The sequence below is a fragment of the Rosa chinensis genome, chromosome 2, assembly GCF_002994745.2.
Source record: "Rosa chinensis cultivar Old Blush chromosome 2, RchiOBHm-V2, whole genome shotgun sequence".
NCBI lineage: Eukaryota > Viridiplantae > Streptophyta > Magnoliopsida > Rosales > Rosaceae > Rosa > Rosa chinensis.
In genome coordinates this window covers 14,363,314-14,375,833 of record NC_037089.1, presented here as the reverse complement: position 1 = coordinate 14,375,833, position 12,520 = coordinate 14,363,314, and the positions used below count along the sequence as shown (strand labels likewise).

At 40.1% G+C, this 12,520-nt stretch overlaps 2 protein-coding genes across 4 annotated transcripts; one reads left to right on the top strand and one right to left on the bottom strand.

Moving 5' to 3' along the window:
• Positions 1-505: 505 nt before the first annotated feature.
• LOC112186936 (UPF0496 protein At4g34320) lies at positions 506-4,203 on the bottom strand. Of its 3 annotated transcripts, XM_024325509.2 has the most exons (3): positions 3,859-4,203; positions 2,321-3,754; positions 506-938 (listed from the first exon to the last, which is right to left on the bottom strand). In XM_024325509.2, exon 2 carries the CDS (start codon positions 3,496-3,498, stop codon positions 2,332-2,334), a length of 1,167 nt encoding a protein of 388 aa, XP_024181277.1. In that variant the 5' UTR covers positions 3,499-3,754; positions 3,859-4,203; the 3' UTR covers positions 506-938; positions 2,321-2,331. The 3 variants fall into 3 exon arrangements, with proteins under 3 accessions (XP_024181277.1, XP_040370468.1, XP_024181278.1); XM_040514534.1 differs by having other exon boundaries at positions 2,321-4,203; XM_024325510.2 differs by having other exon boundaries at positions 506-934; positions 2,321-4,203.
• Positions 4,204-4,824: 621 nt separating this feature from the next.
• On the top strand, positions 4,825-10,154 carry LOC112183741. The gene is made up of 4 exons (XM_024322080.1): positions 4,825-5,580; positions 5,685-6,269; positions 6,534-8,034; positions 8,437-10,154. The coding sequence occupies exons 1-4, from the start codon at positions 4,825-4,827 to the stop codon at positions 10,152-10,154; spliced, it is 4,560 nt and encodes a 1,519-aa protein (XP_024177848.1).
• The last annotated feature ends 2,366 nt before the right edge of the window (positions 10,155-12,520 follow it).

The following is a 12,520-nucleotide window of genomic DNA, read 5'->3' as shown; positions in this document are numbered from 1 at the left end:
TTTTTTTTTTGAAGCTAGGGTTAGAACTCGTGCTGATAACGTGTTGTAGGAGAATAGAATTGTGTGTTATCATTGATAATAGGAGCCCTTTAAATAGGGAGTTACAAGGTACCCAAAAGGTAATAGAATCCGATTACAATTGAATACCTAAAACACATTCCTATTACAACTCTAAACCCTAGTTTGTAGAGGCACACATTATGTCGATATCCTTCAACACTAATTTAATTAATTGGTCAAAAGACGAGCTTTGCTGTCTGGGGTTAATCTTGCTATTTCTATGAATCTGACAAAAAAAAAAAAAACACAAAGTGAAATTTGAATCAGATTCAAAAGAAATCATCTTGAAGAATTCGGGAAGTAACAGGAGTTGGAGAACTAATCCGATCATTGATCAAATCGGACGGAGATGTTCTTTCTTTGAAGATTGTTATTGGGACGAGTAGTCATCTAAAATTATTCGATAAGAACAGTGTGTACTCATCTTTATGGAGGGAACGAGGCAGAAAGAGCAAATTCATAACCGTCACCAAATTCATTTGAAAATGTGCATGTTCATCGTACTTATAAACTAGGCTACAAAGATCTCAGTACAAGCAAATAACTGGGAATTATTTTCAGACAATCATATGATAATCTTAAGTTAACTCAAAGGGGCTAGCAACTAGCATCATAGTCACCCTGAGCAAACTTGTCCTCTGGATAAAACACAGCCACAACCGGATTCCCACTAAATTTCCTGCCATTCATCCCTGTGCGGGCTTTTGTAGAACCACCAACATCCGCTTACTCCAAAACACCTGCAAATACATATAACTCAGCCTCTCAACAGAAGCAGTACGTCTTCCCTAATACTGAGCCAGTTCATATTCCTCATCTTCATTGGGAACATATAGCCGCAATGTATCAGACTGAAGCGAAACAATCTCCATCTCTACCTAAATAGAGAAGCACAAAACAGAACAGTTCTTAAATCCATCTCATACTGCATATCAATATATGGAGACACAAAAGCGAATGAGAGAAGATGAGGAATATGATTCAGCAAAAGGAGATTAAAAGAGAGAAAGTAAAGTTTAGTTTTGGAAAGGATCTTTCAGCAACCAATAATAAAGCAGTACAAAATTTGGCTAGTTTATAGATTCAAATAAATAAATAAAAGATGAAAGAAAAAAGAAAGGAGGAAAAAGCATAACACGGAACAACATCAGCAAGAAAAGGTCCATAAAACATGAAAACCGCCTAGAGCCCATGACACGTTTCCACTGAAAGCTTTGTTTTTTTTTTTTCCCGGGCCCTCATCAGCAATGGCAAATTGAATTATCACTTTTCCTACAATTTAAATCTACCGCATCCCCCTCACATGACTAACTGCCATTTATAATCCTCTTTATTTTGCAGAAATACAGTTGTTTGCCTAAATCATGTATGACGGCTTTTCATAAGCTAAATCTCTGTCAAAAACTATATACAACCTTTCAGCACACCCTTCTAATGTATGATAACTCACAACTTAAGACTTAAGTGTAACAGTTAACTTCAATACCATCCAATCATGCCGTCAATAACAACATTAAACATCAAAATAACATCATTCATCAAATTCAAGTACATCTTGCAATATAGGAACTAGATGATGATAAAGTCAAAGCTGAATGAAGAAGTAAGAAACTGTTTGCACTAGATCTTACTTGAAATTTGGAACACAAGAACCTCCTAAAACACAACACTGGTAATTAACAAAACTGTCTGGTTCATTCTTTGTCCACTCATCAATAACAATCAATTGATCAACGTAAAAGGTGTATTTTGTCCTAAAGTTAAAATCTACTGTATTCATTCACAATGACTATAGATTACCAGTGGAACGAGAGATATCTTCATGACTAACCACTGTATTTCTTAAAACATGTATGAAGGGTTTCCAAAAGACAAATCAGTCTTTCAATGCACACTTTTATTATCTGAAAAACTCACTACTTACGTGCAACAGTCAACTTCAATGTCATCCAATATGTTTTCTATAACAGCATCAAACAGCTAAGGAACATCATTCATCAAATTCAAGCACATCTTGCAATATAGGAACTAGATGAAAAAGTCAAAGCCGAACGAAGAAGTAAGAAACTCATTGCACTAAAGCTTGCTTGAAATTTGAAACACATCAAGTACAAGCTTGCTTAACAATAGTCTTACATTGTCCTTTAAGAAGGCCAAATCTGGGTCACTGACCCAAAGTGCAGAATTTTTCATTCAAAAATGCACTCTACATTTCGCTAAATAGATCACCAACAAGAAAATAGTGATCAGGAGAACATACCAAATGGCTGTTCATTTGATGGGATGCCTAATTATTCTCTGCAAAATCACTGTCCTTGCCTTCCTTATATTCCGGCCACACTTATCAGCGTTTTGGCTTAAACTTTCGATGGTTTCCATAAACTTTTCCAGCTTTTTGTTGATCTCAATCATCACGATCTTCACAGCATCCTCTTCTCTAATAGCAAAGTCAGCATTCTGAAGCAGTGCCTCAATCTCGATTTCAAATTTCTCAACAAGCACCCTGATGTTGTTCAAGTCTGTCATTGTAATCATACTTCCAACCTGCATTGAGCTTATTATCTCCCTCTGCCCTTTCAGAGCCCTCTCGTAGCGGCTCCAAAGCATATTACACCATTTTCCAACAGAACCTATCGGAACAGCCAGTGCACCTGCCAAGGCGGTTACAAGTGGCGGTGCAGCAATGGCAGCTGCCACCACCGAAAATATCAATACAGACACAAAAGTGGCAACAAAAATAACATTCGACACTTTCCGCCAAGCTTTCACTGATTTCAACTTCTTATCAAGCTTTCTCTTTCGGACTTGCAATTTCTGGAGCATCGATGCCTGTTGGTTATAAACTGCCTGAAATAGTACAAAGAACTCCTCCGTGAAAGGGTCCCCGGCTGCCTTAAATGCCCTCAACTCCTGCAATGTCCTCACACACCCCTTCCCTTCGAAACCAGCTTCTACTTCTTCCTCAAACTGCCTCACCGCAGCCTGAATTATCAGCTGATTGTTCACTGCACGCTTGAGACATCTCTCGAGGGCAGTACAGAAGTCCAATGTCTGGAGACTGTTCTCAAAGTACTCCTCCACTAGAGAGAACATCTCTTGATTGTTCCATACATCCTTCTTGCATTCGAGAATCACACTGACCACTTCCTGGTTCATCTCAAGCAAACAATCAGTGACCTCTTTGAGTGAGTCCAAAGATAGGGACCTAACTTCAACTCCAGTGGAAAGTGAGTTGAAGACTCGGCTAGTGCGCTGTTGGAGAGATACATCAAACGATTGTAAACCCGAATCGAGCTTACAGGCTGCCTCATAAGAGCTCAAATGGGCTGTGTACTCGGATTTGGTATTGCTTTCGAGGGGTTGTTGTGGCGGCGGCGGCGGCGGCGGGGGTGGTGGAGCATCAACACCTTTGTTTTTACTGCAGTTTCCTCCCATCATTGGCTTTCAGATAATTTAAAGCTCCGAGAAATCAAAACTATGAGTTGTGTAGTAAAAAAAAGAAAATTCCTTTCCTCTTTCTAGTCTTCAATTCAATCAAAAGATCATAAATTTAGCAAAAGCTTGAAACCCAGCTACCAAAATGCAATCTCAATACAGAGAAATCCTCACAAAGCTACAAACTTTGAGTTAAATCTAGTCCAAGAGTGGATTGAAGAACTAGAAATGACCCAAGCACTTCAGTTTAGATCAGATCCTAAGCACCCATAAGCTAAATTTCAGTGGTAAACTAAAAACCCGAGATCAAAGACTGGAAATCAAAATGTGAAAGCTGAAGAGTTTGCTATAAGGTCTTGGTACCTGGAATTCAGCTCAAGTATAAAGATTACATGAAGCTTCCATCCACCTCAATCCTCCACAAAGTGAAAAAAATCTGAAATTCCAAGCAAAGACCAAGTCTTGCAAAACTCAGAAGTCAATGGTCCCCAATTCAAAGGCATGCCAAATCGCATGGTAAGGGATGAGGTTTCATTGGAAATGAAAGGGTTTAAAGGCAAAAGAGACCCAAGATGAAAATGGAAAAGGAAAAGGAGAGGAAAGAGGTGATGGGTGAGGTTAGAGGCACAATGTCGTCAATCACGAAGAGTGACTAGTGTCTAGTAGAAGTTTCAACTACTCTACAGGTATTCTTTATGTCTCGTCTGAAAAACTCAAAAAATCTGAAACTCAAAAGCGATAGGCAAATATTGAAGGGGGGATATTTTAGTATGCTTGGATTTTCTTACCTTGTCAAGCAAGTAGTTCACATGAAAAGACCATACTTTAAATTTTGAAGTAATGGAGTAATGCAGTTGGATCTTCTGTTTGGAATTGTATGCTAGAATTTGTTCAACTTTGTATTTCAGCTGTGAATTTTAGATTCAATAATGTATGAAACCCAAAATAAAGTTGATCATACCATTTTTTTTATGCTTAAACTCTGTGCATCTAAATGGGTGTCATCAGTATCTTAAAATAAAGTAAAGAATTCAAGCTTCCCTTGAGTATCTTATTTGAAAAGAAATTAATATTAGAATATGGAGATTTTGAAAGGTCAAATATTTCTTTAAATTTTAATCAATGTCATTTCACCGAACAATTCTGACTGTACAAATAGTCTAATTCCATTCAGTTAATCTATGTTTGCATCTCATTATCTCAATTATGTACAATTATAAAGACCGGTTCTTTCCTTCTTTCATTAAGGAAAGAGGAGAGGTTTCGGTGGAAAGGAATATGTATCTCTGTTATCCTTAAGATATTGAAAAAAAGGGAACGCGCTTTGACATGCGCTTACCAAAGTACGACTTAGGGATTGGGGCCGTCTCTTACCAGGCCACCGCCATGGGCGAGCCTCCTCCAGCATGCCCGTGGAGTTTTCTTCAGCCATTCTCTGACACGAGATCTCCTTCTTCTACGTCTGAACAGAGAATTCACAAGGCAAAGACCTTTGCATCCATTGTTGCAGGTTCAGAGGAAACCCAAGTTCCTATCAGCCAACTACCAGCGCCAACAATTCGTGGAGACACGGTTTATGTGAAGATCAATGAGAGGATCTATCAAGAACAATCAGCAGCCTGCCGAAATAATTTGATCGGTCGATTGCTACTCCGTAAGGGCACTATTCCATTGAAAACTGAAACTCTCAAGGCTTCTCTGCATACTCTTTGGCGTCCGTTGGGTCCGTGGCGTCTGGTCCCCATTGGCAAAAGGTATTTTGACATTCACTTCAACTCTGAAGCAGATATGCGCAAAGTTTGGGGCGGTGGGACTTGCACTCTCGAATCTGGAATTTTTCGTCTGTCTCAATGGAAACCTGATTTCAGGCCTGGTGATGTGCTTCCCCAAACGCATGCACAAATCTGGGTACGTATTTCAGGCCTTAGTCAAGAGTATTGGCACCAACAACACATTCTAGAAATTGCTCGGGGAGTGGGCACCCCGTTGCAATTGGATGCGGCAACTAAAAAACAACGATATGGATATTATGCTAGAGTGTTGGTGGATGTTGATATGTTGGGTGCTCTTCCTACGTCCATTATGGTTGAAAGAGAACACCTTTGTTTTCCAGTAGGTATTGAGTATGAAAACCTACCTCCTCAGTGCTCTCATTGTGGTTTGATAGGGCACGAAAGGAATAATTGCAGGAAATAAAGTCCAAGGACATTCCTGCGAAACGTAAAGAGGTTGGTCAAGAATATCGTATAAAGAATAAATTACAGGAAACCCATGTTCAAGAGGCTAGCTTCTCTAACGCACATGCCATTAACGATATTGACGGTAATGTTGTTACTTTGAATGCCATAGAGCAACCTTTGGCAGGTGATCAAGCTCTCCATTCCGGTAATGATCAAGTGGCTTCACCTAATGAGACTTCAATTCAGGCTCCCATCCAAAGTGATGTTGTTGTGGATCTTGTAAATACTATTTTGGAGGAAGCAGCGGCAGATGTTATGGAGGAACAAGCTCAAAGGGTAATGGAGGAGAATAATTCTAACCTAGCCTCTAATGATGCGTCTGATGCTTCAGACACAGATATTAGTGATTCACCTACCCGTACTTGGGGGGATATTTTTGAGGAGGAGAGGGTTGAAGGTTTGATCAGAGAGGCTCCTTCTAGTGCTCCACCAAGCCTTGGTCCACCTCCTGGTTTTGTCAAATCTCATGTGGCTTCAGAAATTGCTGCGGTTGCAAGATTTGTTAATGGTGAGGATATTGATGGTTTTATTCCGGTTCTCACTAAATCACAAAAGAAGTTGCAGAAAAAAAAAACAAAAAACCGCTAACGCTTCTCCAGATCGTATAACTCCATACCCATCAAGGGTTCGAAACAAGCCCCTCCGTCTTAGATGAAGCTCCTTTATTGGAATATTCGTGGTATTGGCAACTCTGATACCCGTGCAGAATTATCAAATTTTTGTTCTAAATATCACCCAAATTTGGTTTGCATTTCAGAGCCAATGATTCCTTTTGACTCTGTTCCTGCTTCTTACTAGGCTTCCTTGAATCTACGACTAATTTCGGTAAATGATAGAGGTACTCTTCTTCCAAATATCTGGCTTCTTGGTTCTTTACATATCTCTTCTCCTACACTAGTGTTCTCTGCAGATCAACACATTACAATTCAGATTACTTTGGAAGGCACTCTTACTCAACTATCTTGTGTCTACGCGGCTACAACTGCACTCAAACGTCGCAAATTATGGTCGGATTTATTACTTCTTCGTCAACAGACCACCATTCCTTGGATGGCAATAGGAGACTTTAATGCAGTATTGGGGGCTCATGAGGCCATGAATGGGGCTTTCTTTACATGGTCTAAAGGGCGAGGTCGGAAGCACTTGGAACGACGGCTTGATCGCTCCTTATGTGATGATGGCTGGTTTGAGGCTTGGCCATTTACCAACTGTATAGCTCTTCCCCGAGTGGTTTCTGATCATAATGGTTTACTTTTTTCAGCCGGTAAGTTTGTACCAGGGGGTCCTAAACCTTTTCGTTTCCAATCTATGTGGCTTCTCCACTCATCTTTCAAGGAGCTGGTGGCGAATTGTTGGTCGACCACCAGGCCAGCTGGTTGTCCCATGTATGTGACGCTACAAAAATTAAAGGCCTTGAAGTCATGCCTTAAGCAATGGAACAACACGGTATTTGGGAATGTTCATAGAAACTTGGAGTTGGCCCGTGCTAAGTTGACTGCTATTCAACAAGATATTGCTTCTAATGGTTCTACTGATATTAACTTTGAGGCTGAAGTTCTTGCAAAGGCCGATGTTCTTAATGCGGTTAAGCATCAGGAGGCTTTTTGGAGGGACAGAGCTCGTGTAAAATGGTTTACCGAGGGGAATAAATGCTCAAAATTTTTCCATGCTTATGCCCGCAATAAGGCAAGGCGCTCTTCAATGCATTGCTTACAGGTTGGGGGAAATCTTCTTACTGATCCACAAGATATTGCTAATCATGTTGTTGAGTTTTATAAATCGTTATATGCTTCAGATGTTGCTCCAAGTGGTGTAGTTGATTTCTGCAAGGTCATTCCCTCCTTGGTTTCTGAGGATGATAATTCAGTTTTGGTTTCTATTCCCACTGCAGAAGAGATTCGACGTGTTGTTTTCTTTATGGACCCTTCTAGTTCTCCTGGTCCAGATGGTTTTCCCGGCTCCTTTTACCAAAGTTGCTGGGATATTGTTGGTAATGATGTTATTGGCTTTGTGCAATTCTTTTTCCAACAATATTGGTTATATCCAAATGCGAATTCTAACTTTATTGTGTTAATTCCAAAGACGGAAGGGGCGAATATGATCTCTCAGTTCAGGCTTATTGCTTTGGCCAATTTTTTATTTAAGATCATTCCAAAAATTATGGCAGATCGTTTGGGTCCTATAGCTTCACGTATTATTTCAGCTCATCAGACTGCCTTTCTTAAAGGCAGTCGTATTGCAGATTGCATTGGCCTTGTTTCTGAGGGCTTCAATCTATTGGATAGGAAAATCTACGGAGGTAATGTGGGCATTAAAGTTGATATTGCCAAAGCATTTGATACTCTTCACTGGCAGTTCCTTTTTTAGGTCTTAGAGAGGTTTGGATTCTCTTCAAGATTCAGAAATTTAATTCAGACTATTTTAAATTCTGCTAAGCTATCAGTCTTGATTAATGGGACGCCACAAGTTTTTTTTTCTTGTGCTCGAGGGGTAAGACAAGGGGATCCTCTATCTCCTTTATTGTTCTGCATTGCTGAAGAAGCACTAAGTCGAGGACTGTCCTCTCTTTTTGATGCTCGAAAGATCAAACCTATTTCTATGCCGAGGAGTTGTCTAATTACTCATGTGCTCTATGCTGATGATCTTTTTATTTTCTGTCGAGGGGATATATTTTCTCTTAACCGTTTGCAACTCTTTCTAGAAGAGTATGGTGCTGCTTCAGGCCAGATAGTAAATAAAGAGAAGAGTACTTTTTATACTGGTGACAACTATTCTCATCGGCGTAGGGTTATCAAACGTTTATTGGGCTTCAAGTTAGGTACTACTCCACTTACTTATCTGGGTGTTCCTATATTCAAGGGGAAGCCTCGACGTATACACCTTCAAGCAACTGCTGATAAGGCTAAATCTCGTCTTGTTGGCTGGCAAGGCAAGTTGTTGTCCATGGCGGGGCGTGTTCAGTTGGTTCATGATGTATTTCAGAGTTTGCTAATTCATAGTTTCTCTGTGTACTTGTGGCCTTCTTCACTATTGAAACACTTGTCTACATGTGCTCGAAACTTTATTTGGTATGGAGATTTATCAAAAAGAAAACTTGTCATCGTTTCTTGGCGGCAGGTTTGTGTGCCAAAGAAGGAGGGGGGCCTTGGGCTACGTGATCTCAAGTCTCTTAACTTGGCAGCTCTGATATCTCTTAGTTGGTCTACTCTCACATCGGGTTCAATATGGAGCAGCTATGCATCTCAACGGTTTTCTATTTGCTGCAATATGAAATATCGGTATTTTAGGTCCTCGGTTTGGCATGGTTTAAAGACAGCTCTTCCTTTCATTTTCCATAACTCCAAGTGGCTTATTGGTGATGGAAAGTTGGTGAATTTATGGATGGACAAGTGGTTGAATGCCCCCTTAATTGTAAAATTACAGGCTCCGAATTTTCCCAAACGTTTGATGAGTACGGTGGAAAATTTTATTACTAATCAGCAATGGACCTTGCCTAATGAATTTTCAATTTCGTTTCCGGTTTTGGCGGCTGAAATTCTTCAAATCCCACTATCAATTGAACCAGAAAATGATGTATTAATTTGGGAGCCTTCAAGCTCAGGTTCTTTCTCTTTTTCTGATGGATACCATCTAGTTCGACAATCATTTTCAGAAGATGAGTGGGTTTCTAAGGTTTGGCATTCTTTCATTCCACCACGGTTATCTTTATTGGCATGGCGCCTTTCCTATGATAAACTACCTACTGATGTGCAGCTTCAAAAACGAGGTATCCCAACAGTGTCTGTTTGCCAGCTTTGTACTTTTGGCTATATTGAGGATTCTACTCACTTATTTGTCACTTGCTCGTTTGCGCAACATGTTTGGCAATGGCTAGCATGCTGTTTTGGGACTTTCTTACTGATTAGTGGCACTATTGGTGGGTTATTTACCTCCATTATTGGCAAGTCTTTCTCTCCCCAACTGAAAAATATTTGGCTTGCTAGTTGTCTCTATGCTCTTATGGCTATATGGAAAGCTCGCAATAAGCTTAGATTTGAGTACAAGCGCCCTTCCCTCATGCGAATTTTCAGCTCTCTCAAGGCTTGGCTTCGCTTTGCTGCTCCTTACATGCCAGGTTATTCGAATGGTTTGGTTAACACTCAGTTGTTGGTTGGGTTGGGTATTCAGCCTATTCCTAAAAATCGAGTAGCGCCACGGTTAGTTCTCTGGCACCCTCCAATTTTTCCTTGGATTAAGTTGAATACTGATGGTCTTGCAAAGGGTAATCCAGGACCTGCAGCTTGTGGTGGTGTGTTTCGTGACACCCATGGTCATTACATTAGCGGTTACCGTCAAGGATTGGGACACAAATCTGCCTTCTACGCAGAGCTTATGGGTGTGATCATTGGGATTGAATATGCCTTCCAGTATGGTTGGTGATGCCTCTGGCTTGAATGTGATTCGACTAGTGTAATTGCATGCATCAAATCCTCATCTTTTGTTCCACCTTGGCCGCTACGAATTGCATGGCTTACTTGCTTAGCACGTATTAGAGCAATGACCTTTCATTGTTCCCATATTCTTCGGGAAGGAAATACGGTGGCTGATAGACTGACAAACATGGGCTTACTTTCTCCATCCCTGGTATGGCATGTTTCTCCTCCGCCTAATATATCTCCTTATCTTCGTATGGATGATCTGGGATTCCCTTACCTTTGCCATGTTTAACTCTCTTTCTTGCATGGGTTGGTGTTGGACTTGTTTTAACAGTTGGAAGTTGGGTAAATTTGAGGTTCTGCTTCAATCTTTTCACTTCCTTTTGACTTTCTTTCTAGCTTTTGGGGTAAGGTTTATGTCCCCCCTTCTTTAGGTTGTATTTTCTTTTTATGTTATTAATAAAATAATAATAGGGGGACGGGCGGTGGGTTCCCAGAGTGTGGCAAACCCCTTTCCTTCGGGATTGAGGGTGGGACTTGTTCCCTACATTGTTTGCCTCCGAGGAGATAATATCGCCTAATTCCTTATTCAAAAAAAAAAAAAAAAAAGGAGAGGTTTCGGTGGAAGGTTCGGTAGGTTAAGGTTTGGGGTGAAGGCGGAAGAAGAAGGGATTGGGTAGTTAAATGTGGTTTGGGACTGCTAGGTGTAAATTCAATGGAAGAAGCCATGAGATATCAGGTTGAAGTTGCATAGGAGAGTGAAGGTGGGTCGGTGGGAGGGAGCTAGTAGTAGAGTTTCCATAATTCCTAAACGAGGAGAGTTTCATGCCAAAGGGTTCATCGATAGGAAATTCTACTCTCTTTGGAATTTGTTTGTTCGAGAGAGAGAAAAGGGCAGCAATAAACACTTCTCGGTCCTCATTATCCCGGGGCATGGTCCTGGATATCAACCAAGTATCTTCAAGCTTTACTTCCTTCACAAAGACATAAACTAAATCAGACTTCTCTGTTCTGTCTGGTCTTGCTTCGACTTCGTTCCGATGGCATCAGAGATAAGCAACTTCTATAGCACAGACACAAAAGACTACAACTTAAAGCTATTGTCGGGTTTAGGACTAGGGGTTTGGCTCCTCGATCTACATGCTTTTACATGTTTGAGATGATGATGTGATTCTTAAATTGGTCTACACCCATGTAACTATATATTTTAGTTGGAACTGTGATTTTGATGCATCACAATGATCTTGGAAAAGGGTGCTTATATGGCTCACTCTATCTCAGCTATAAGGTACATGTAAGTAGTTATTTTCTTTTTGTTCTACTGTCATGCTAGTTGAGTGGTTGTTCCGATTTCACTAATTTCGTTATGGAAAAAAAAAAAAAAGCCAAAGAAAAAATGGAAGATGAGACATTTGTTGATTGATAATAAAGTATGTGAAGGTAACCAGGTTTGTGAACAGTGATGTTCTTCTTGTGTGGCTGTGGGCCTGTGGCGGCGGCTATGCATTTGGATCGTGTTCTCATTTTAGTAGTAAGAATGTAAATTATCATTTGTCTGTCAGCTGTAAAAATTGGAGTTTGTTTGCTTGTTACTTGTGGTTTGTGTTTGATATTATTTATTCACTTTAGTTATCGAACTATGTTTCGTTCGACACTTTAGTCATCCAACTTTTAAAAACTTCACTTTGGTCACTCAACTATATCACCGTATATCACTTTAGTCTCTCTGTCTATTTTCTCCGTTTAAATGTGGCAATTAAACCTCACAAGCCTAATAAGCAAGACTATATTTGTCAATCCAGTTAAAAAAGAGTTGAGCGTGGGAGACTGCAAGTCAAACGTATACTTTACTCTCTCTCTCTCTCTCTCTCTCTCTCTCTCTCTCTCTCTCTCTCTGGGTTCTTCAATGATTAAAAGGTCCATGGTTTCTGGGTTCTTCTGGTTTCTGGTTTCCTTCATGATTTTTGGGTTCTATGTTCATGATTAAAAGGTCCGGAGAATTTAGAAATTAAAATTTGGGGAGTTTGATTGGAATGTTGGTTTACTTATTTGGTGGTGGGTGATGGGGATTGAATATTGATGATGAATTTAGGTTTGGTGGTAGTGTGATTTGAGTTTGTCGAATTTCTCACCCATAATCTGGGTTCTTTACCTTTTGAATCTATTTAGAATTTTTGAGGCTCAATTTGGACTTGGATCCGAGAAGAACACTATGGAAGCAAAAAATTGGAAGGGAGATGAATAGAAGAGTTATTGAACTTGGGGGCTTTGCAGATCTCAATAATGTGACGAAGAATCTCATCTAATTGAATTCCTACGTATATGGCACTCTTTACTTTCTTCCATAAAAAACAAACCATTTGATTTCAA